This window comes from Entelurus aequoreus, linkage group LG17 (assembly GCF_033978785.1).
Source record: "Entelurus aequoreus isolate RoL-2023_Sb linkage group LG17, RoL_Eaeq_v1.1, whole genome shotgun sequence".
Taxonomy (NCBI): Eukaryota; Metazoa; Chordata; class Actinopteri; order Syngnathiformes; family Syngnathidae; genus Entelurus; species Entelurus aequoreus.
The window spans coordinates 8393620-8420605 of record NC_084747.1 but is presented as its reverse complement, the minus strand read 5'-3'; the positions used below and the strand labels follow the sequence as shown (position 1 = coordinate 8420605).

The 26986-nt window shown below is 38.8% G+C and overlaps 2 protein-coding genes across 2 annotated transcripts in view; both read right to left on the bottom strand.

The window, feature by feature from the left end:
* The window catches only part of LOC133632088 (uncharacterized), a 105027-nt gene that overhangs the window by 51695 nt on the left and 26346 nt on the right, over positions 1 to 26986 (bottom strand). The gene's annotated exons all lie outside the window — the stretch shown is intronic.
* Positions 21908 to 24008, bottom strand: LOC133632281 (gastrula zinc finger protein XlCGF17.1-like). The gene has a single exon (XM_062024631.1). The coding sequence runs from the start codon at positions 23563 to 23565 to the stop codon at positions 22582 to 22584; it is 984 nt and encodes a 327-aa protein (XP_061880615.1). The 5' UTR covers positions 23566 to 24008; the 3' UTR covers positions 21908 to 22581.

Genomic DNA, 26986 nt, shown 5'->3' with positions numbered 1-26986 from the left:
ACCACTGATCTATCTTAATGTTCAGGAAGGTTTCAGATACAGAGAAGACATGGGGTCATGAGTGGATAAGATTATGCTCCAAATAATCCAAGTTTGTATGAATACCTCAGATATTTGTGAAAGAAGCAGTGAGGAGGTCCTGGGTAGGGTGGATGTCACCACATATGAGCAACATACCACAAACTAAACAGCTAATTGGTTATTTTCCCTTGTGTGTTCTTATGTGTTTAACTGCGTCTACATTATGTGTGAACCTTTTACAGCACACTGAACAACTAAATGGTTTTCCTCCAGCGTGTGTTCTCATGTGTCGACACAAAGAGCTGTTATGAGGAAAGCTTTTGCCACAAACTGAACAGTAAAATTTTTTTTCTTCTGTGTGTGTTCTCATGTGTTGAGTCAAAGAGCCATTTTGAGAAAAGCTGTTGCCACAAACTGAACAATTAAATGGTTTTTCACCAGTGTGTGTTCTCATGTGTTGAGTCAGATTGCAATTTTGAGATAAGCTTTTACCACACACTGAACAACTAATTGGTTTTTCTCCTGTGTGTGTTCTCATGTGCCGAGTCAAATCGCTATTTTGAGAAAAGCTTTTACCACAAACTGAACAATTAAATGGTTTTTCACCTGTGTGTGTTTTCATGTGTTCAGTCAAACCATAATTTCGAAAAAAGCTTTTGCCACAAACTGAACACTTAAATGTTTTTTCACCTGTGTGTGTTCTCATGTGTTGAGTCAAACTGCTCTTTTTAGTAAAACTTTTAGCACAAACTGAGCAGCTCAAACATGTTTTACCTCTCTTCTTTGTAGAGCATTCAGAGTGTTTGTTGTCAGTGTGAGTCCTCATATCACCTTCACAGTCTTTATCGCTGCTCAAAGGTTCTTCAACCTCGTCTTCAGCCTCACTATCTGATAGTGGAGCTAAGAGGTTGTCTACTTGTGGTTTCTCTTCATCATCTTCAGTCTTCACAGAGAGAATACTCAGTGGAAACTTGGTGTAATCAGCTTCCTCTCGTCCTAGAAGACACTCTCCCTCCTGAGTGATGCAGAGTTCCTCCTCTTCCTTTTTAATGCAGGGTGGTTGTGGAGTCTCCTGCTTCAAAGTGGAGCTCCCCCCTAACTGAGGGGAAACTTCTTCTGGATTACCGATCAGCTGCTGGACGTCTGCAAGACACAAACAACAAAAACACACTTTCTTCTATGTACTGTATGTGTGTGTAGTAGGGTTGTACAGTATACTGCTACTAATAAAGTATAGTGGTACTAATCAATTGAAATCGGTACTATACCACCTTTGAAAAGTACCGGTACCGTTCTTTCATCTGAATGCCGCTGTGCGGCGGTGACTACAGAGCGGAGGCGCATGATGTTGAGTGTGTCAAAACACACACACAAAGTGCATACATTGTCTTATTTCAGCAAGACAATGCCAAGCCACGTGTTACATCAACGTGGCTTCATAGTAAAAGAGTGCGGGTACTAGACTGGCCTGCCTGTAGTCCAGACCTGTCTCCCATTGAAAATGTGTGCATTATGAAGCCTAAAATACCACAATGGAGACCCCCGGACTGTTGAACAACTTAAGCTGTACATCAAGCAAGAATGGGAAAGAATTCCACCTGAGAAGCTTCAAAAATGTGTTTCCTCAGTTCCCAAACGTTTATTGAGTGTTGTTAAAAGGAAAGGCCATGTAACACAGTGGTGAACATGCCCTTTCCCAACTACTTTGGCACGTGTTGCAGCCATGAATATCTAATTTAATTATTATTTGCAAAAAAAAATACATTTTATGAGTTTTAACATCAAATATCTTGTCTTTGTAGTGCATTCAATTGAATATGGGTTGAAAATTATTTGCAAATCATTGTATTCCGTTTATATTTACATCTAACACAATTTCCCAACTCATATGGAAACGGGGTTTGTAGTTAGGATTTGAAATCTCGCTAGAAAGATGTCCAGGCATGGAGTACTTGTCTCTGGCCTCCTGCCTGCGAGAGGCAATGATGAGATGTATAGCAGATTAGTCTCGCTTAACAAGTGGCTGGCTAGTTTTTGTAGAGAACGTTCATTGATAGTTTGCCGTCTTTCTGGGGGAAACCGGGCTTGCTGATGAGGGACGGCCTACACCCTAACCGGGAAGGCGCCATCACTCTATCTAGAAACATAGATTACTGGTTAAATCACACTTGACTAACTACACTAGAGCAAGACACAGGCAATTACAGTGTCTGTTACACAGAGTAAGGAGTCAGTAGGGATGATACTCGAAACCGGTTTTCCCGTTTGTTCGATAAGAAAAGAACCAAGTCTTCTGACTCGAATCCCTTTTTGAGAACCGGTACCCGTTATCGAGACCACTATAGTAAAGAAAAAGAGTTGGTTCTTTATTCGAATCCCTGGGAACGAAACGAGTCCCAACCAGAAATGCCCCTTGAGACATCACAAGAAATGACGTCACGTAGCTCAGTCATTAGGCGCAGATAGGGAAAGCAGGAAAACAATGGACCGGAAAAAGCGCTCCGAGGTGTAATAAAGTTCAAAACAAAAGGTATAATCCAATGAATAACATTACTGAGAGATTTGAGCAGGGTACAAACACATGACCAACACTTTTACGACCAACCGGAAACATAGCAACCAGGCTAGCAACGCACCTCCTTTACGGCAGCTGTCGCAACGTTCTTAAAACAACCGCAGCACATACATATATATACAACATATATCTCCCTTTTTTAACTTTTGTTTTTCTTTCCTTGTAAACAAAACAAAATCACACTGTATATGTGTTGTCTGTCTAATTATAAATAATGCAGACGAGGCGTGTTGGCTGAGTTCTTGACGTTTACTTTCACAGGGTGCTCATAACCTCACTATCGCGCATGCTCGTCACTCCTGTTGCATGCTGGGTAGTGTAGTTGTTATATTCCCTGGCTCATAACATCACATATTTCCACCTATAAAGAAATAATGTTAACTCATAAATAAATAATGATAAATGGGTTGTACTTGTATAGCGCTTTTCTACCTTCAAGGTACTCAAAGCGCTTTGACACTATTTCCACATTTACCCATTCACACACTGATGGCGGGAGCTGCCATGCAAGGCGCTACCAGCAGCCATCAGAGGCAAAGGGTGAAGTGTCTTGCCCAAGGACACAACGGACGTGACTAGGAAGGTAGAAGGTGGGAATTGAACCCCAGTAACCAGCAACACTCCAATTGCTGGCACAGCCACTCTACCAACTTCGCCATTTCTTTTTTTAGCTTTAACTTTTCATTTTTTAGCATTGTAACCACATTTGCAAACAACTTTTCTCTTCATAGAATTTTCTTTCAATAAAGAAATAAAGTGCAAAAATGTCAAAGCATCATAACAAACAGTTATGTCAAATAGCAGCAGAAGTGCACTTTTTGGAGAGCTGTATTATTTTCAGTTTTGAGCCCAAGGGACTGATTTTATTTAACACTATAGTATTATTTATACACCTATAGTGATCACAGAGACAGGTTGTTTTTCTGTTACTGTATATATTTTTTTTTCTGAAAAATCCCACTTAATATACTTTGGGTAACAACAGTCAATATTTATTTTTTATTTTTTTAGGGGGGTAACAGTCAATATTTATTTATTTATTAGATTTAGTTGTTTTCTTATATAGTAAAAGTGAGCTTTTGTTAAACCAAATATTGTGTGTTTTTTTTCCATATACATCAACCTATCTGGACTCGATAAGAGAATCGATAAGGAATCGGTTCGATAAGAGTATTTGATAATAGGCTCGAACTCGATAATTTCTTATCAAACATCATCCCTAGGAGTCAGTCAAGCTAGAACTAACAAGCGCCAGGCTGGAAAATTCCTGCACATATATAATTTCTTGTGGATTTACACACAACTCGCAATGTTTTTTCTGCAGTGACTGTACCAGATGTGAACATGCATTCTACTGAGGTGGCAAATAATGACGCGTTCAATCTATCGCAGCACCAAGCAAACAATGTGAAAATCCCCATCATATCAATAATATATTATTTAAATTATTTAAGGCGCACTACACAAAACAAACATAACATTTTAATATCACTACTATGGATAACATTAACAAAAAATCCTCAAAACAGCCCACTACCTATAATATGGGCTTTTTAAACATCAGATCATTGTTTCCCAAAACGTTATTACCGTACTTTCCGGACTGTAAGGCGCACTTAAAAACCTTTTTTTCCCTCAAAAGTCGACAGTGCGCCTTATAACCCGGTTATATGAATTGTTCCTTCTTAACGAGGCATCTCCCCCTAATTATACAAATGCTTATATTGCCCGTCCCCTTAAAAGGGGTGGAGGGGTCGCACTAATATACAATGAAAACCTTAAAGGCCTACTGAAATGATTTTTTTTTATTTAAACGGGGATAGCAGATCTATTCTATGTGTCATACTTGATCATTTCGCGATATTGCCATATTTTTGCTGAAAGGATTTAGTATAGAACAACGACGATAAAGATTGCAACTTTTGGTATCTGATAAAAAAAAAGGCTTGCACCTACCGGAAGTAGCGTGACGTAGTCAGTTGAACATATACGCAAAGTTCCCTATTGTTTACAATGATGGCCGCATGAAGTGAGAGAGATTCGGACCGAGAAAGCGACAATTTCCCCATTAATTTGAGCGAGGATGAAAGATTTGTGGATGAGTAAAGTGCAAGTGAAGGACTAGTGGGGAGTTGAAGCTATTCAGATAGGGAAGATGCTGTGAGAGCCGGGGGTGACCTGATATTCAGCTGGGAATGACTACAACAGTAAATAAACACAAGACATATATATACTCTATTAGCCACAACACAACCAGGCTTATATTTAATATGCCACAAATTAATCCTGCATAAAAACACCTGCGTGTTTGTTATGCTAGCTCCTAGCTCCTCTGCTAGCTCCTAGCTCCATAGAACACGCCAATACAATTCAAACACCTGATCAACACACACAATCACTCAGCCCAAAAGACCGTTCATCTAACCCAAGGTTCATAAAGCTTATATATTTTTAAAAAGTTACGTACGTGACGCGCACGTACGGTACGGTACGTGTTATGCTAGCTCCTAGCTCCTCTGCTAGCTCCTAGCTCCATAGAACACGCCAATACAATTCAAACACCTGATCAACACACACAATCACTCAGCCCAAAAGACCGTTCACCTAACCCAAGGTTCATAAAGCTTATATATTTTAAAAAAGTTACGTACATACGCAAAAAAAAGCCAAAGCTGCATACTCACAGTAGCACGTCTGCGTCTTTGTCATCCAAATCAAAGTAATCCTGGTAAGAGTCTGTGTTGTCCCAGTTCTCTACAGGCGTCTGTGTATCCAAGTCAAAAGTCCTCCTGGTTAGAGTCTCTGTTATCCGAGTTCTTCCATCTTGACTGCAAATTTCGGGAATGTAAACAAAGAAGCGCCGGTTGTGTACTGTTGTGGCTGACTACGTTCGAAAAATACGTCCATTTCGCACTGACAACTTTCTTCTTTGCTTGCTCGGCTTCCTTCTCCATAATGCAATGAACATGATTGAAACAGATTCACGAACACAGATGTCCAGAATACTGTGGAATTATGAAATGAAAACAGAGCTTTTTCGTATTGGCTTCAATGTGGAAGGCATACCCGTGTTCGCCGGTCTACGTCACGCGCATACGTCATCCTCAGAGGCGTTTCGAACCGGAAGTTTAGCGGCAAATTTAAAATGTCACTTTATAAGTTAACTCGGCCGTATTGGCATGTGTTATAATGTTAAGATTTCATCATTGATATATAAACTATCAGACTGCGTGGTCGGTAGTAGTGGGTTTCAGTAGGCCTTTAACCTTACCCCTAACCTAAGTAATAATTTTATAAATAATTTTAGGTGCTTACTATGGGGTCTGTCACGCCGCTACCTCTCTACCCAGCTGTTATCTACCGCCCCCCTGGGCCCTATTCATACTTTATCAGTGAAATTTCAGAGTTTGTCGCTGATCTAGTGACGCACGCAGATAATATAATTATAATGGGGGATTTTAATATCCATTTGAATACTCCATCAGACCCTCCGTGTGTGGCGCTCCACACTATAATTGATAGCTGTGGTCTTACACAAATAATATATCAATCCACGCATCACAACGGTAATACGTTAGATGGAGTCCTTGTCCGGAGTGTCACCACCTCCCAAATTATGATACTCCTGTACACTAAAGAAATGTCCGATCATTACCTTATAAAATTCAAAGTTCTGACTCATTGTCAACAAGCTACAAAGAACCATTGCTTTAGCAGGTGCAAAATTAATGCTGTCACAACTATGACTCTTGCTTGCCTACCGCCTTCGGTAATGGTGCCATTTCCAAATTATGTGGGCTCTATCGATAACCTCACTAACAACTTTAACGATACCCTGCGCGACACCATTGATAGTATAGCACCGCTAAAGCTAAAAAAGGCCCGTAAAAGACATACCCCCTGGTTTACAGAAGAAACTAGAGGTCTTAAACTATCATGTAGAAAGCTGGAACGCAAATGGCGTGCGACTAAACTTGAGGTTTTCCATTAAGCATGGAGTGATAGTTTACTAACTTATAAAGGCATGCTTACCTTAGCTATAGCTAATTACTGCTCCAATCTCATCCGCCTCAATAAAAATGATACTAAATATTTGTTCAGTACAGTAGCATCGCTAACCCAACAAAGGACTCCTGACAGTAGCTCCACCCACTCGGCATACGACTTTATGAATTTCGTTTATAAGAATATCTAACTCATTAGAAAGCAGATTAAAGACAACACGTCCCAGCTGCAACTGGGTTCTATTAACACAGATACAAATGTATTTACGACGGATTTTGCACGCGAAAATAGTTTCTCTCTTTTTGATGAAATAGCATTAGAGGAACTACTGCGGCGTGTAAATGGGATAAAACAAACAACATGTTTACTTGACCCACTTCCTGAGAAACTTATTAAGGAGCTGTTTGTAATATTAGGGCCATCAGTGCTAAATATTATAAACTTATCACTTTCCTCTGGCACTGTTCCCTTAGCATTCAAAAAAGCGGTTATTCATCCTCTGCTCAAAAGACCTAACCTCGATCCTGACCTCATGGTAAACTACCGGCCGGTGTCCCACATTCCCTTTATCTCGAAAATCCTCTAGAAAATATTTGCACAAGGAATGTGCGATAAATGCTTTAAAATGTAATATCGGAAATGATCGGTTTCAAAATTATCGGTATCGGTTTCAAAAAGTAATATTTATGACTTTTTAAAACGCCGCTGTGTACACGGACGTAGGGAGAAGTACAGAGCGCCAATAAACCTTAAAGGCACTGCCTTTACGTGCCGGCCCTCACATAATATCTACGGCTTTTCACACACAAGTGAACGCAAGGTATACTTGATCAACAGCCATACAGGTCACACTGAGGGTGCCCGTATAAACAACTTTAACACTGTTACAAATATGCGCCACACTGTGAACCCACACCAAACAAGAATGACAAACACATTTCGGGAAAACATCCGCCCTGTAACACAACATAAATACAACAGAACAATTACCCAGAACCCCTTGCAGCACTAACTCTTCCGGGACGCTACAATATATCATACAAGTTACTAAAACAGCCTTCCTTCATCTCCGTAATATCGCTAAATGTGTTCCATTTTGTCCACCAGCGACGCTGAGATCATTATTCATGCGTTCGTTACGTCTCGTCTCCATTACTATGTGTTATTTTCGGGTCTCCCTATGTCTAACATTGAAAGATTACAGTTGGTACAAAATGTGGATGCTAGACTTTTGACAAGAACAAGAAAGTTTGATCATATTACACCTATGCTGTATATGCTGTATGTATATATATATATATATATATATATATATATATATATATATATATATATATATATATATATATATATATATATATATATATATATATATATATATACATATATATATATATATATATACACATATACATATATATATATGTATATATATATATATATATATATATATATATATATATATATATATATATATATATATATACATATATATATATATATATATATATATATATATATATATATATATATATATATATATATATATATATATATATATATATATATATATATATACATATATATATATATATATATATATATATATATATACATAAAAACTATACTGGCTCACCTGCACTGGCTTCCTGTGCACTTTAGATGTGACTTTAAGGTTTTACTACTTACGTATAAAATACTACACGGTCTAGCTCCATCCTATCTTGCTGATTGTATTGTACCATAAGTCCTGGCAAGAAATCTGCGTTGTAAGAACTCCGGCTTATTAGTGATTCCCAAAGCCCAAAAAACAGTCTGCGGGCTATAGAGCAGTTTCTATTTGCGCTCCAGTACTCTGGAATCCCCTCCCGGTAACAGTTAGAGATGCTACCTCAGTAGAAACATTTAAGTCCCATCTTAAAACTCATTTGTAAACGCTCGCTTTTAAATAGACCCCCCTTTTAGACCAGTTGATCTGCCCTCTCTTTTCTGCTCTGCCCCCCTCTCCTGCAAGGAGAGGTTATTAGGTGACCCCAGATGAGGCACTAGCTGTTCCAAGGACCCGGGGTGGATCACTCATCTGTGCATCAGTTGGGGACGTCTCTGCGCTGCTGACTTGTCTCCATTCAAGATGATCTCCTGCTGGCCCCACTATGGACTGGACTCTCACACTATTAACTAGATCCACTATGGACTGGACTCTCACACTATTAACTAGATCCACTATGGACTGGACTCTCACACTATTAACAAGATCCACTATGGACTGGATTCTCACACTATTAACTAGATCCACTATGGACTGGACTCTCACACTATTAACTAGATCCACTATGGACTGGATTCTCACACTATTAACTAGATCCACTATGGACTGGATTCTCACACTATTAACTAGATCCACTATGGACTGGATTCTCACACTATTAACTAGATCCACTATGGACTGGACTCTCACACTATTAACTAGATCCACTATGGACTGGACTCTCACACTATTAACTAGATCAGGGGTCACCAACGCGGTGCCCGCGGGCACCAGGTCGCCCGTAAGGACCAGATAAGTCGCCCGCGGGCCTGTTCTAAAAAAAAAAAAAAAAATTTTTTTTTTTTTTTAAATTAAATCTACATAGAAAAAACACAAGATACACTTTCAATCAGTGCATCAACCCAAACAACCTCCCCCATGCACACTCATCCACACCCACTCACACAAAAGGGGTTATTTCTTTCTGCTACCAAAATTCTGGTTCCCACAACATAGACAACACATCTGCAAGGGACACAGTCCCTGAAGCACACATGATTGTATAGGCTGCTGGTCCACTAACATTTCCATTAATTACTATTTTTTATGTAATTATTTTTATATAGTTTTACTTTCTTTTTTATCCAAGAAAATGTTTTTTATTTATTTATCTTATTTTATTTTTTTAAAAAGGGCTTTATCTTCAACAGACCAGGTTGTCAATGAAATTAGATTTGTTTAAAGGGTTTTTTAAACCAGGCCCAGTCCAGATAATGTCCAAGTCGGACTCAGCAACACACACCTTCATTCATGTACACAGAAAAAAATTAGGGAACACAACAGATTGCATATAATTTATAAACAAAATTACATTTTCAAAGTAAGCATTTATGTACAGTCCAGATTATGTCCAGGTCACTCAAATTAGGGAATACAACAACAGATATCATATAATCTATAAACATTATACTTTCAAAATAAGCCTTTGAGGACTTCTCATCTTTTGTTTAATGTTTTTTGGCATCATTATCGTTTTCAACCATGTAACTTACTAAAATTAGAAAATACTGAATAAATGTTTTAAAGAAAGTAATACTAAGTGAATATCTGTTTTTGGCCTTAGAAATAAACATTTTACCGAGTACTATAATTAAATTGACTAAATCATGATTGTCAATGAACTCTCCTAAAATAACAGAAACCACATTAAGCTTCATAAACAAACCAATCCTTAAACACATTTTTTCAACTTCCACCCAAAACAAAGACACAATATGACAATACCAAAACAAATGCAGGGTGGATTCAGGCTCCTGACAACAAAATCGGCAATCATCTGACTCTGTCATATTCCATAATTTTAACATTTTCCCTGTGGGTAAGAAGTTATAAATAATTTCAATTTGAAAATAACGATTTTGCACATCGATAGTGGTTTTATAGATTAGTTTGAATATGGCATCCCATGGCAACGGGCAGTCAAAAAAGTCCTCCCATTTTCCATTTGTGTTGTATGAGGCAGCCTTCAAAGATTTCTTTATTAAATAAAAATTATATATTTTTCTATTTATTTTAGTTCCTTATTGCCAACTAGAATTTCTTATTAGAGGTTTACAAACTAATAATTTAGTAGTTCCATAATTAATTATTTGTTTCCATCTTTTCCCAATTACTCCAGTTAGTTGATAAAATGAAAAGTTTGAGCAAGCATCACCATACATAGCTCTAAATTCATCATACTTCATAATTTTACCATTCTCATTGATAATATCATTGACAAAAATGATTCCTCTTTCAAACATATTTTTTCAAAAAGAAAGGCTTTCCATCTATTACAATATTAGAGTTCATCCATATTAACTGCTGCAAAATATCGTCTCTTTTTTCTGGCACATAAAATTCAAAACACCATTATGAGTGGATTGTTTCCTTTATGAACCCCGCCATGTTTCCCAGCAGACTCTCTGGGAGGGGATCACTTGTAAAAAAGGATACAATTTCTTTTGATACAGTACATGTTTTTTGTCCAACAGGACATTTGTGTACCACTCAATGTTTAAATACATCTTTGGAACAATTGATGCTTTTAAAGACAGACACATAGCTTCAAGGTTGAGAAGTTTCAGGCCCCCATATTCATACTCTTTGTACAAAACCTTTCTTTTAATCTTTTCTGGTTTGCCGTTCCAGACAAAATCGAAGACCCTCCGCTCATAAATCTTAAAAAAGTTTTGTGATGGAGCTGGTAATGACAAAAACTAATAAATAAATTCAGGAATAATTAACGAGTTGGCAATAGACATTTTACCATACAAGGTTAGAGAATTTCCCTTTCCATAATTGCATAATTTTGTCCAGCTTTCTTAGTCGATTATCATAATTTACTGAGCCTAGATCTTCCAGATTTTCTGGGACAACAACACCAAGTATGTTAACTCGTCCATCTGTCCACAAAACAGGCACTTTGCATTCCATTCGAAAGGACGTTCCCTTTAGATTTTCGATCCTTAACATTTTACATTTATCATAATTAAGCTTAAGGCCAGATTGCTGTGAAAATATGTCCAAAAGATTAAGAAGGTTCCGCAAACAATTAGGAAAATCATATCTTTGTGAATCAGCCTTTTCTGACATGAACTTCATCAAGAACAAACACAGAACACGCCTCACTGATGCACATGTGCAAGACTCACTCAGAGTTGCAGTGTCAAGTTACACACCAGAGTACAACACACTAGTTAACAGCATGCAATGCTAGGCTTCCCACTAACTGACAAAGAAACAGATAACAGATTTGGTGTCCAGTTCAAAGTGTGACATGATTTAAAAATTTGAGAGTTTACTTTGTATTTTACATGAGTTATTATTTGTACAAACATGGTGCAAAGTAATTCATGATTTGTTAAAAAATGTTAGTGGCTAGCTAGTTAAAATGGGATATTGTGATTTCACAAGACTGTCTTAGAAGTGATCATTTGAAAATGTTCATTTTGAAAAATGTGCACTTAGAGAAAATATAAAAATAAAGTGTTGCATATTGATATTTATCTGTTTCTATATATATTTATTGTGAGAAATCATTAAGATGATCAGTGTTTCCACAAAGATAAATATCATTAATTATTAATAACAGAGTTAAAGGTAAATTGAGCAAATTGGCTACTACTGGCAATTTATTTAAGTGTGTATCTAACTGGTAGCCCTTCGCATTAATCAGTACCCAAGAAGTAGCCCTTGGTTTCAAAAAGGTTGGTGACCCCTGCAATAGACTATTGTATCGTGACTCAAGTACCGTGATACATAGTTTATCATGAAGTCCTTTCCAATACCTCGTCTAGGGCTGGACAATTATGGCAAAACATAATAATAACGATTATTTTGAGGGATTTTGTAATCACGATAACTAAATTATTTATTAATTTGATAACGTAAAAACAGCATCACCAAAACTCAATTTTAAATATAATCTAAAAGAACAACCAGATATACATTAGGCGAAGTTGGTAGAGTGGCCGTGCCAGCAATCGGAGGGTTGCTGGTTACTGGGGTTCAATCCCCACCTTCTACCATCCTAGTCACGCCTGTTGTGTCCTTGGGCAAGACACTTCACCCTTGCTCCTGATGGCTGCTGGTTAGCGCCTTGCATGGCAGTTCCAGCCATCAGTGTGTGAATGTGTGTGTGAATGTGGAAATAGTGTCAAAGCGCTTTGAGTACCTTGAAGGTAGAAAATCACTATACAAGTATAACCCATTTATCATATATAACAAATAAATAGCACATAAAATAAAAATCATAGTAACAATAAATTAAAATGACTATAGCAATATGAAAAACTAATTTAATTCAAGTTTTCTGTTTAAATTTTTCTGAATTCCGTTTCTTGAATATTCGTGTCACACCCTTAGAGAAAGTTGTCTTTTCGAATTCGGGGCTTTGTTTAATTTCAGGCACTATTTTAACATAAACTATCTGTTATTAAAACATATCATACCATACCACCACCAAAGGAATTCAATACAACTTTTTTTTAGAAAAACAAGAAAATAAGAACTAGAAATAAATACAAATATTTAAAGAGGCTCAGATGTTTGTAACTTGCTGTCAGTTACATTTTTCAAACCAAAAATATGACAAAAACACTACCAGCTATCTTATTTGACCATTAGTGTTTGAACAAAGCATACATTTGTTATTTTCTTGTTCTTTATGACCTACAATCCTCTGCACGTTGATGTAGACATGTGGTCCAGTCTTCTCTTCACATCTCTTACTCTTCCCCAACATCTCTTCTTTCACATCATTATTTTCTTTACACAAGCGCTTGTTTTGCTCTTCCACTTTCTTCATTTGACTTTTGCATTCTTTCATCTCCTCTGATGTGAACTCCACTGCCTTCTTCAAGCTAACAATCATGGCGGCTCTTTCTTTACATTCTTCAACAAGGTCAGCTAATTTCGATTTTAAAGGCTTGAAATAGCTTTCAAATGACAAAACTTCAAGTCACTCACCTTCATCTTTCGTCTTTATCTCCGTTGGTGATTTGCTGGAAGTTGGTGGCGCTGATTCTCTTTCATGTTCTCTTTTAGCGGACGTCGCCATCTTAGCATAGCAGTAGTCGTCCATCTTCTATCACGTCTTCAATCTTCACTTCAGATATCGCTCCAAACTCAATGCACGTTTCGTGGCTTTGGAAAATACCAATTGAGATATTTGTTGCTATATTTGCTGTGAATCATATGACTTTAAGATCGTGAATTCGAAGAATCTCCGAACAACCATAGCATGCGGTCTTCGTCTTTTTGCTTGGCTTCACGTACATTTGCGCATGCGCTAAAACCAGCAACTTCCGTTTCCTACTCCACAGCAGTTGTTTTTCAAAACAAAGGCATTTTATTCTTGTTTTAAAACAATTTTAGCAAAAGTATCTAACATCAAACAATGGACAACTTCTGTTTGAAAATAAAAAATATATATATACAAGCACGTGCACAGACTTTTTCCATGGCTGTTGTTCAAACCAGAAAAAGGGCAGACATCGAAAACAAATCCTACATTTTAAATACTACAAGAAACAGAAATATTTTCAACTTACTTAGTTGTTTTAGTTAAAAATCTTTAAAAAAGTCAAATGATTACTCTGAATAAAGAAGAAAAGCACTAAGAGTGTAGATCTCCACCAGGACCAATCCTATCGTTCACGTGCTACTAAATTGTGTGCCATCTCATGTGTATCGTGTGCTGCTATGACAATAAACTTCCATGAATCCTGTAAAACACCAGACAGTTAGTGGAGCTCCTTTCGATACACGGCAACACAGGAAAGTTCCTTTTTTGTAAAACGGGCGTTTATTGACTCCTTCTTGCTGTACACACCATCCACGCCAACACGCCGTGAGAACTTACAAAATACAGAACAATACAGTACATCAGACTTTGATTTCACATCAATAAACACTCAGAAAGAAATTAAAGGCCTACTGAAATGATTTTTTTAAATTTAAACGGGAATAGCAGATCCATTCTATGTGTCATACTTGATCATTTCGCGATATTGCCATATTTTTGCTGAAAGGATTTAGTAGAGAAAATCGACGATAAAGTTCGCAACTTTTGCTCGCTGATAAGAAAAAGCCTTGCCTGTACCGGAAGTAGCGTGACGTCACAGGAGCTAGTATTCCTCACAATTCCCCGTTGTTTACAATGGAGCGAGAGAGATTCGGACCGAGAAAGTGATGATTACCCCATTAATTTGAGCGAGGATGAAAGATTCGTAGATGAGGAACGTTACAGTGAAGGACTTGAGAGGCAGTGATGGACGTATCTTTTTTCGCTCTGACCGTAACTTAGGTACAAGCTGGCTCATTGGATTCCACACTCTCCTTTTTCTATTGTGGATCACGGACGTTTCAGCCGGATATTTAAAATGTCACTTTATAAGTTAACCCGGCCGTATTGGCATGTGTTGCAATGTTAAGATTTCATCATTGATATATAAACTATCAGACTGCGTGGTCGGTAGTAGTGGCTTTCAGTAGGCCTTTAAATGACAAATATACAATACCTCGTTGGCTGCTTTTAACAAAAAGAGGTTCTAATAATCACTTGCTTGAAGTGTTGCACAAATCATGGAATACACTTCAATGTTTGGAGGAGCTGAAGACAACGTGCTCAAGCACCCTCCCCTCTTGCATGTTCTGCCTTGTTTACAGTCCGTGGGGTCGCAACATCACAACAATCCTTCCGCTTTGCAACACAATTAACACAATCCATTTACATTTTGCTCAGGAGATTTTACAATCACACATTTTCTAATAATATTTTATAACTCTGCACAGGGGCGTCACTAGCTTTTAAGGACAGGGGGGGCTTAGCCCCCAGGAGATGCACAGGATGCGAACGAACGTAGCGCACGAGCACAAAACTTCACAAACGGCTAACAAAGACTTAGAAATTATTCATTGTTATTATTATTATTTCAGTGGGTTTATTTTCAATGTGTGTTCAGTACAACAACAAACATGGGTTTGCACAGTGACATTTTGTTTTCATCATCAACAAGAAACAATGACTTGCATGATCCTTCAAGATACTCTGAAACACAATGAAAGTCATGGCATTAGCCTCTATGTTATTCATTCACAACTTAGAGGCTAATGCCACCACTTTCGCTCATAATACAATAATTGTTTGTTCCCAAATATTTTGAAGTTGCACAGATTACATTTTGGGCACATATGTGACTAAAATGGTTGTAAATTCAAGCCCTGGAAATATTACATAATTACTTGAATTAAAGTAATATTTGATCGGGATAATTTGGCTTGTATATAATATATATATATATATATATATATATATATATATATATATATATATATATATATATATTATGGCAAGCCGTTAAGGAAATTAAATATATATGGAAGTCTGAATAGAAATGAGAAACGTTTATATATACTGTAAATAAGAAAGACTTAGAGTCCGTCTGCTGATCTGAAAAAGAGCCAAAGCTGTCAAAGAGCTGAGGGACCATCTTCAAAGTGCAATGCTGAAACAAATAATGCAAACAATAAAATGTAACTTCCAGGGCTTGAGATTAACGTAGTCCCGTGGTGCACGGGACGAAATTAAATGCTCCCCGGGACGATGGCTTTTAACCATTTTTTTTCTTTTTCTTTTTATGTATTTATTCATTTTACATTTTATATTAAATGTCTTGGTTTTTACACCCTCTGAAAATCCTATGAAATGTTTAACAAGCCATCCTATAATAATACAACAGCTATTAAAGGCCTACTGAAATGAATTTTTTTTATTTAAACGGGGATAGCAGATCTATTCTATGTGTCATACTTGATCATTTCGCGATATTGCCATATTTTTGCTGAAAGGATTTAGTATAGAACAACGACGATAAAGATTGCAACTTTTGGTATCTGATAAAAAAAAGGCTTGCCCCTACCGGAAGTAGCGTGACGTAGTCAGTTGAACATATACGCAAAGTTCCCTATTGTTTACAATGATGGCCGCATGAAGTGAGAGAGATTCGGACCGAGAAAGCGACAATTTCCCCATTAATTTGAGCGAGGATGAAAGATTTGTGGATGAGTAAAGTGCAAGTGAAGGACTAGTGGGGAGTTGAAGCTATTCAGATAGGGAAGATGCTGTGAGAGCCGGGGGTGACCTGATATTCAGCTGGGAATGACTACAACAGTAAATAAACACAAGACATATATATACTCTATTAGCCACAACACAACCAGGCTTATATTTAATATGCCACAAATTAATCCTGCATAAAAACACCTGCGTGTTTGTTATGCTAGCTCCTAGCTCCTCTGCTAGCTCCTAGCTCCATAGAACACGCCAATACAATACAAACACCTGATCAACACACACAATCACTCAGCCCAAAAGACCGTTTACCTAACCCAAGGTTCATAAAGCTTATATATTTTTAAAAAGTTACGTACGTGACGCGCACATACGGTCAAGTTATCGAATGTTTAGCAGCCAAGGCTGCATACTCACGGTACCTGATATTCAGCTGGGAATGACTACAACAGTAAATAAACACAAGACATATATATACTCTATTAGCCACAACACAACCAGGCTTATATTTAATATGCCACAAATTAATCCTGCATAATAACACCTGCGTGTTTGTTATGCTACCTCCTAGCTCCTCTGCTAGCTCCTAGCTCCATAGAACACGCCAATACAATTCAAACACCCGATCAACACACACAATCACTCAGCCCAAAAGACCGTTCACCTAACCCAAGGTTCATAAAGTTTATATATTTTTAAAAAGTTACGTACGTGACGCGCACGTAGGTACGGTATGTGTTATGCTAGCTCCTCTGCTAGCTCCTAGCTCCATAGAACACGCCAATACAATTCAAACACATGATCAACACACACAATCACTCAGCCCAAAAGACCGTTCACCTAACTCAAGGTTCATAAAGCTTATATATTTTAAAAAAGTTACGTACATACGCAAAAAAAAGCCAAAGCTGCATACTCACAGTAGCACGTCTGCGTCTTTGTCATCCAAATCAAAGTAATCCTGGTAAGAGTCTGTGTTGTCCCAGTTCCCTACAGGCGTCTGTGTATCCAAATCAAAAGTCCTCCTGGTTAGAGTCTCTGTTATCCGAGTTCTTCCATCTTGACTGCATCTTTCGGGAATGTAAACAAAGAAGCGCCGGCTGTGTACTGTTGTGGCTGACTACGTTCGAAAAATACGTCCATTTCGCACCGACAACTTTCTTCTTTGCTTGCTTGGCTTCCTTCTCCATAATGCAATGAACATGATTGAAACAGATTCACGAACACAGATGTCCAGAATACTGTGGAATTATGAAATGAAAACAGAGCTTTTTCATATCGGCTTCAATGTGGAAGGCATACCCGTGTTCGCCGGGCTACGTCACACGCATACGTCATCCTCAGAGGCGTTTCGAACCGGAAGTTTAGCGGCAAATTTAAAATGTCACTTTATAAGTTAACCCGGCCGTATTGGCATGTGTTATAATGTTAAGATTTCATCATTGATATATAAACTATCAGACTGCGTGGTCGGTAGTAGTGGGTTTCAGTAGGCCTTTAATGTAACAATACAATAAAACAAATATATTTAATGATGTTTTTTTTCATTATTTTGACAATAGGCTAATGTATAATACACACAAAACTTAAAAACTAAATTATTTACAATTGCAGACACAAGGTTCTTGTTCTGCAGTGCTGTGTGCTAATGTGCTTCGTACACCTGCAGGACCGCAAGCAAGGTCGCAGAGAAAATGTGGACTGGATTTGAGTGATGTGGGCATTTTCTATATGAACAAGTCCAAGGACCGCAAGCAAGGTCACAGAGAAAATGCGGACTGGATTTTGAGTGATGTGGGCATTTTCTATATGAACAAGTGGAATGGATTGGATACCGACGCACTAAAGAGGCTCTCCACCTTACGCTATGAAGTGAGGGGAAACTGAGTGAATAATGACAGGTTATATGATTATTTATTTAAACTCATATTCGGGCCACTTTATAATGAATATGTCGGCATGTATTTGCAAAAAAAATCGAGAAAAAAAAATGTGATTTTTTATTTTTTTAACACCAAATTATTTAGGGGGGCTTACGAACATTTTAGGGGGGCTTGAGCCCCCCTAAAATAGGCCTAACAACGCCAATGACTCTGCATAATTAACTTGTTTATTAATATTTATTTATTTATGACACATATTTAAAGCATGCAAACTCTCTCAGCAACAGCTACACTCCCACCAAATCACTCATTGACCTGAAATGTGGGATTTTTCCTTTTTATCAAAACCAGTTTCAAGTAGAGATGTATTATCGGCCGATAAATTCTTTAAAATGTAATATCGGAAATTATCGGTATCGGTTTCAAAAAGTAAAATGTATGACTTTTTAAAACTCCGCTGTACGGAGCGGTACACGGACGTAGGGAGAAGTACAGAGCAGTTGCGTCTCCCAGTCAGCAGCCCCTACCCTCTCCCACACACAACACAGGAGTTGACGACTGCAGCATGAGAGGTTTACTGGCGACGCTTGATGACCTCATCAAACCGCCGCGAGCGGAGCATAACAACAACAAGAGTGTGTTGTTGCCGGTGCTGTAGCCGTGGCTAACAAGTGAGCTTGCTCGGTGACTGACTCGACTGATTCAATTATTATTCAATTATTTACATTATTTAATCTCCGGGGGGTGGGATGTGGAGGGGGGGTTAGGTTTGGTTGATATCAGCACTTCAGTCATCAACAATTGCATTATCTGAGAAATAGACATAGAAACAGTGTAGGTCTGACTTCGTAGGATATGTACAGCGAGCAGTGACGTCATCGCTGCCTGTGCAATGCCTTCCTGCGCCGGTCTAAACGAACACTGTGATTAATCATCATTCATTTATGGTAACGCAAAATATTATTTTTAGGACCCGTTTACACCAAGTAGGTTATCAAGGGTAAATCCCACCTAACCTTATCCTTGCACACACACACACACAATGCCACCGTTTAAGACCCTCCCCGCCTCCGTCAGCCGGCGTAACGAGACCTAATACGCACGCGTGGAATATGCACACGTCACAGTTTTAACTTCAGTGTTGCTTTGTGTGCAAGTTCTTAAATGTAACTTATCTTAACAATATCCAGTGTTGTGGTATTTCAATTAACTGGAATCCAGTGTGCTTTGGGGCCCTATTGTAGTGAATCACACATTGGAAAGTTATCTTCTCGTCCGAGAAGTGTTGTATCCCAAATAACTGCAATCGCTTTCTCTTAAGGTATTCATGTGTGATTTCCACAAGTGTCTGTACATGTAGAAGAAGGAGAAACACGGGCATGTCTGGATGACTCGCCTCCATATTTCCAGTGGTTAGCTCCGAGTTACGATACCGCTTTATTATGAAGCTGGCTGTGGTGCGTTCTTTCTGACATCACTTCCTGTGTGGGGTGCGTCTTTCTGGCGTCACTTCATCTCCGAACTCAGTTTCTAAACGATCAATGAGTCCATACAAAGCTAAGAGCCAGAGATTCAAGAAATACACGGCACCTTACCCGTGTAAAAAATTGTCCGAGGAGGGGATGTCACGGCCCGGACACACACCAGTGCACAATCATCTGTGAGCTGCGCTGACACACCTCCAAGAGCGCTCGCGCGCGTGTAAGCCCGGCTGCTGCGGCCAGCTGCTTTCCACTGCACTGATGAGAGGGACGCCTACTTAAACCACCGCTACCAGAGATCCAGTGCCAGAACGTAGCGACCTGTACATCGTACCGTAAGCTCGTCTCAAGCTCCCTAGTTGCCTTTTTCAAAGCCTGAACTCTGTGTTTTCCCTGCGTAATTGTCCTGTCCTTCCTCGCCTCGCAGTTCCTTGTGTGCGTCCCTGAGTCAAGCTGTGTGTCTTGTGCTCCTGGATCTTCCCTGTCTTCCTCGTGCTTCCTGGTTCTCCACTCCTCGCTTGCCCCCGGACTACGACGATTCGCTTCTGCCTCACGACCACTCTTCCGCCCCCGGACAACCCTGCCTGTCTAGCCCTTGTCTGACAGCACCGCTCCTCTCAACACACCTCCAACATTTACAGTAAAACACATAGTCCGACACCCATTTCCTGTTGGTTACATACACATTATATTGTATATAATATATAGTTATATAATATAATATTATATATTCAATAATATAATATTCAATAATATAATATATATATATATATATATATATATATATATATATATATATATATATATATATATATATATATATATATATATGTATGTACATATATATATATATATATATATATACATAAATATATATAAATATATACACATACATATACATAAATATATACACATACATATACATGTATATATACACATACATATACATATATATATACACATACATATATATATATATATATATATATATATATACATATACATATATATATACATATATATATATATATATATATATATATATATATATATATATATATATATATATATATATATATATATATATATATATATATATATATATATATATATATATTTCCTTTAATAAAGACTGTGTACCTCTTGCTTGGTATACTTACTCGCCCGGGAACAACTATTTGCTTGCCTAACAGAATTGAAATTGCGACACCCAATGGACACATTTAGAACAGCAGTTTCTGTCATATAAAAATGCAGCTGACTTTTACTCTTAACAAACTAATCTCACGGGCCGGATTGAACCTGTTATGCCCGAATGTCGAGGGAGGTGGGGGTTGGGTTTTGGGTGTTGGGGGTTAATTGTTCATATGTCTCTGATTTGCACATCAATCAGTTTGAGGAGTAAAATTTGGCCCTTTTTGGGATTGATTAATTGAGAAGTTTATTGACATCTTAAAGAATTGAATCCATGTAATAATTTAAAAAGGCAAATTGATGGCACAAAAAGCCAAAAGGCTTGTTTCCATTGTGGTCCATTGTGGGAACAGTTACCCAGCATCACTTATGCGTCAACGTCAGTTTTGATACATCTCAACTTTGCAGTGAAAAAGAGTGTAGTGCAGGTTTTTGAGCGTGCACAAACTTGACACATGAGGCCCCAGGTCCCTGGACTGAAGAAGGAGTAACCAAGCACTTGAAGCATCATCTATCTCAGTGGTTCTCAACCTTTTTTCAGTGATGTACCCCCTGTGAAAATTGTTTTAATTCAAGTACCCCCTAATCAGAGCAAAGCATTTTTGGTTAAAAAAAAGAGATAAAGAAGTAAAATACAGCACTATGTCATCAGTTTCTGATTTATTAAATTGTATAACAGTGCAAAATATTGCTCATTTGTTGTGGTCTTTCTTGAACTATTTGGAAAAAAACATAAAAATAACTAAACTTGTTAAAAAATAAACAAGTGATTCAATTATAAATAAAGATTTCTACACATAGAAGTAATCATCATTTAAAGTGCCCTCTTTGGGGATTGTAATAGAGATCCATCTGGATTCATGAACTTACCTACTCAGTGGCCTAGTGGTTAGAGTGTCCGCCCTGAGATGGGTAGGTTGTGAGTTCAAACCCCGGCCGAGTCATACCAAAGACTACAAAAATGGGACCCATTACCTCCCTGCTTGGCACTCAGCATCAAGGGTTGGAATTGGGGGTTAAATCACCATAAATGATTCCAGGGCGCGGCACCGCTGCTGCCCACTGCTCCCCTCACCTCCCAGGGGGTGAACAAGGGGATGGGTCAAATGCAGAGGACAAATTTCACCACACCCATTGGTACTTTAACTTTAACTTGAATTCTAAACTTTTTTCACAAAAAAAGAATTCTTTAACATCAACATTTATGGAACATGTCCACAAAAAAGCTAGCTGTCAACACTGAATATTGCATTGTTGCATTTCTTTTCACAGTTCTTTGACAGACATTTAAAAAAAAATCTCACGTACCCCTTGGCATACCTTGAAGTACCCCCAGGGGTACGCGTAAACCCATTTGAGAACCACTGATCTATCTTATTGTTCAGGAAGGTTTCAGATACAGAGAAGACATGGGGTCATGAGTGGATAAGATTATGCTCCAAATAATCCAAGTTTGTATGAATACCTCAGATATTTGTGAAAGAAGCAGTGAGGAGGTCCTGGGTAGGGTGGATGTCACCACATATGAGCAACATACCACAAACTAAACAGCTAATTGGTTATTTTCCCTTGTGTGTTCTTATGTGTTTAACTGCGTCTACATTATGTGTGAACCTTTTACAGCACACTGAACAACTAAATGGTTTTCCTCCAGCGTGTGTTCTCATGTGTCGACACAAAGAGCTGTTATGAGGAAAGCTTTTACCACAAACTGAACAGTAAAATTTGTTTTCTTCTGTGTGTGTTCTCATGTGTTGAGTCAAAGAGCCATTTTGAGAAAAGCTGTTGCCACAAACTGAACAATTAAATGGTTTTTCACCAGTGTGTGTTCTCATGTGTTGAGTCAGATCGCTATTTTGAGATAAGCTTTTACCACAAACTGAACAATTAATTGTTTTTTCTCCTGTGTGTAATCTCATGTGTCGAGTCAAATCGCTATTTTGAGAAAAGCTTTTACCACAAACTGAACAATTAAATGGTTTTTCACCTGTGTGTGTTCTCATGTGTTGAGTCAAAGAGCTATTTTGAGAAAAGCTTTTGCCACAAACTGAACAATTACATGTTTTTTCTCCTGTGTGTGTTCTCATGTGTTCAGTCAAACCATAATTTCGAAAAAAGCTTTTGCCACAAACTGAACAACTAAATGGTTTTTCACCTGTGTGTGTTCTCATGTGTCGAGTCAAGAGAAAATTTCGAGAAAATACTTTGCCACAAACTGAACAATTAAATGTTTTTTCACCTGTGTGTGTTCTCATGTGTTGAGTCAAATGGCTATTTCGAGAAAAACCTACGCCGCAAACTGAACACTTAAATGTTTTTTCTCCTGTGTGTGTTCTCATGTGTTCAGTCAAACCATAATTTCGAAAAAAGCTTTTGCCACAAACTGAACAACTAAATGGTTTTTCACCTGTGTGTGTTCTCATGTGTTGAGTCAAACTGCTCTTTTTAGTAAAACCTTCAGCACAAACTGAGCAGCTCAAACATGTTTTACCTCTCTTCTTTGTAGAGCATTCAGAGTGTTTGTTGTCAGTGTGAGTCCTCATATCACCTTCACAGTCTTTATCGCTGCTCAAAGGTTCTTCAACCTCGTCTTCAGCCTCACTATCTGATAGTGGAGCTAAGAGGTTGTCTACTTGTGGTTTCTCTTCATCATCTTCAGTCTTCACAGAGAGAATACTCAGTGGAAACTTGGTGTAATCAGCTTCCTCTCGTCCTAGAAGACACTCTCCCTCCTGAGTGATGCAGAGTTCCTCCTCTTCCTTTTTAATGCAGGGTGGTTGTGGAGTCTCCTGCTTCAAAGTGGAGCTCCCCCCTAACTGAGGGGAAACTTCTTCTGGATTACCGATCAGCTGCTGGACGTCTGCAAGACACAAACAACAAAAACACACTTTCTTCTATGTACTGTATGTGTGTGTAGTAGGGTTGTACAGTATACTGCTACTAATAAAGTATCGTGGTACTAATCAATTGAAATCGGTACTATACCACCTTTGAAAAGTACCGGTACCGTTCTTTCACCTGAATGCCGCTGTGTGGCGGTGACTACAGAGCCGAGGCGCATGATGTTGAGTGTGTCAAAACGCACACACAAAGTGCATACAAGCAATAACATGGTGGAGAGGAAGAAAGGCAACAAAGGACAATTCTACTGGTTAATAAAGAGGGTGCGTGAAGTGTAAATAGTGACAGGTTGTAGAACATGTTTAAATGCAGTAATGGTTTGAACTAAAGAGCTGAAAAGCTCTAGAAAGGCCAGTGCAGGGGTCTCTAAACTTTTTGACTCGAGGGCCACATTTGGCTAAAAAAATTTGGCCGAGGGCTTTTCAAATATATATATTTGGCCATTGATATATAATATATATATATATATATATATATATATATATATATATATATATATATATATATATATATATATATATATATATATATATATATAGGCGCAGCCAGGGTGTTGAGAGGATCCGGTTTGGTGGCTGCAGGATTAGGTCTCTGCTTTTTGCAGATAATGTGGTCTTAAAGGCTTCATCTGGCCAGGATCTTCAGCTCTCACTGGATCTGTTCGCAGCCGAGTGTGAAGCGACTGGGATGAGAATCAGCACCTCCAAGTCCGAGTCCATGGTTCTCGCCCGGAAAAGGGTGGAGTGCCATCTCCGGGTTGGGGAGGAGATCTTGACCCAAGGGGAGGAGTTCAAGTACCTCGGAGTCTTGTTCACGGTGCGGTGTCTTCAGTAATGCGGACGTGTTGAAGAAGGAGTTGAGCCAGAAGGCAAAGATCTCAATTTACCGGTCGATCTACGTTCCCATCCTCACCTATGGTCATGAGCTTTGGATTATGACCGAAAGGACAAGATCACGGGTACAAGTGACCGAAATGAGTTTCCTCCGCCGGGTGGCGGGGCTCTCCCTTAGAGATAGGGTGAGAAGCTCTGCCATCTGTGAAGAACTCAAAGTAAAGCCACATGGAGAGGAACCAGATGAGGTGGTTCGGGCATCTGGTCAGGATGCCACCCAAACGCCTCCCTAGGGAGGTGTTTAGGGCACATCCTACCGGTAGGAGGCCACGGGGAAGACCCAGGACACGTTGGGAGTCTCCTGGCTGGCCTGGGAACGCCTCGGGATCCCCCGGGAGGAGCTGGACAAAGTGGCTGGGGAGAGGGAAGTCTGGGCTTCTCTGCTTAGGCTGCTGTTTCCGCGACCTGACCACGGATAAGCGGAAGAAGATGGATGGGTGGGACGACGTGGCTCGGCTGGTAGAGCGGCTGTGCCAGCAACTTGAGGGTTTCCGGTTTGATCCCCAGCTTCCGCCATCTGAGTCCCGTCCGTTGTGTCCCTGAGCAAGACCTTGCTCCTGATGGGTCATGGTTAGGGTCTAGCATGGCAGCTCCCGCCATCAGTGTGTGAATGTGTGTGTGAATGTGGAAATAGTGTCAAAGCGCTTTGAGTACCTTGAAGGTAGACAAGCACTATACAAGTATAACCCATTTACCATTTAATATATATACACATATTATATTTATATATACCGGCCGGCGACAGCCTGACGCCAGATGAAGTCAACAAAAATAGTACTTCATCAATTAGTTGAAGTTTAAAACTACAGGGTGTATTAAAGGCCTACTGAAATGATTTTTTTTTATTTAAACGGGGATAGCAGATCTATTCTATGTGTCATACTTGATCATTTCGCGATATTGCCATATTTTTGCTGAAAGGATTTAGTAGAGAACAACGACGATAAAGATTGCAACTTTTGGTATCTGATAAAAAAAAAGGCTTGCCCCTACCGGAAGTAGCGTGACGTAGTCAGTTGAACATATACGCAAAGTTCCCTATTGTTTACAATGATGGCCGCATGAAGTGAGAGAGATTCGGACCGAGAAAGCGACAATTTCCCCATTAATTTGAGCGAGGATGAAAGATTTGTGGATGAGTAAAGTGCAAGTGAAGGACTAGTGGGGAGTTGAAGCTATTCAGATAGGGAAGATGCTGTGAGAGCCGGGGGTGACCTGATATTCAGCTGGGAATGACTACAACAGTAAATAAACACAAGACATATATATACTCTATTAGCCACAACACAACCAGGCTTATATTTAATATGCCACAAATTAATCCTGCATAAAAACACCTACGTGTTTGTTATGCTAGCTCCTAGCTCCTCTGCTAGCTCCTAGCTCCATAGAACACGCCAATACAATTCAAACACCTGATCAACACACACAATCACTCAGCCCAAAAGACCGTTCACCTAACCCAAGGTTCATAAAGCTTATATATTTTTAAAAAGTTACGTACATACGCAAAAAAAAAGTTGCGCACATTCGGTCAAGCGATCAAATGTTTAGAAGCCAAAGCTGCATACTCACGGTAGCACGTCTGCGTCTTTGTCATCCAAATCAAAGTAATCCTGGTAAGAGTCTGTGTTGTCCCAGTTCTCTACAGGCGTCTGTGTATCGAAGTCAAAAGTCCTCCTGGTTAGAGTCTCTGTTATCCGAGTTCTTCCATCTTGACTGCATCTTTCGGGAATGTAAACAAAGAAGCGCCGGCTGTGTACTGTTGTTGCTGACTTCATTCGAAAAATACGTCCGTTTCGCACCGACAACTTTCTTCTTTGCTTGCTCAGCTTCTTTCTCCATAATGCAATGAACATAATTGCAACAGATTCACGAACACAGATGTCCAGAATACTGTGGAATTATGAAATGAAAACAGAGCTTTTTCGTATTGGCTTCAATGTGGAAGGCATACCCGTGTTCCCCGGGCTACGTCACGCGCATACGTCATCCTCAGAGGCGTTTCGAACCGGAAGTTTAGCGGCAAATTTAAAATGTCACTTTATAAGTTAACCCGGCCGTATTGGCATGTGTTGCAATGTTAAGATTTCATCATTGATATATAAACTATCAGACTGCGTGGTCGGTAGTAGTGGGTTTCAGTAGGCCGTTAAGTGTTTACTTTCTA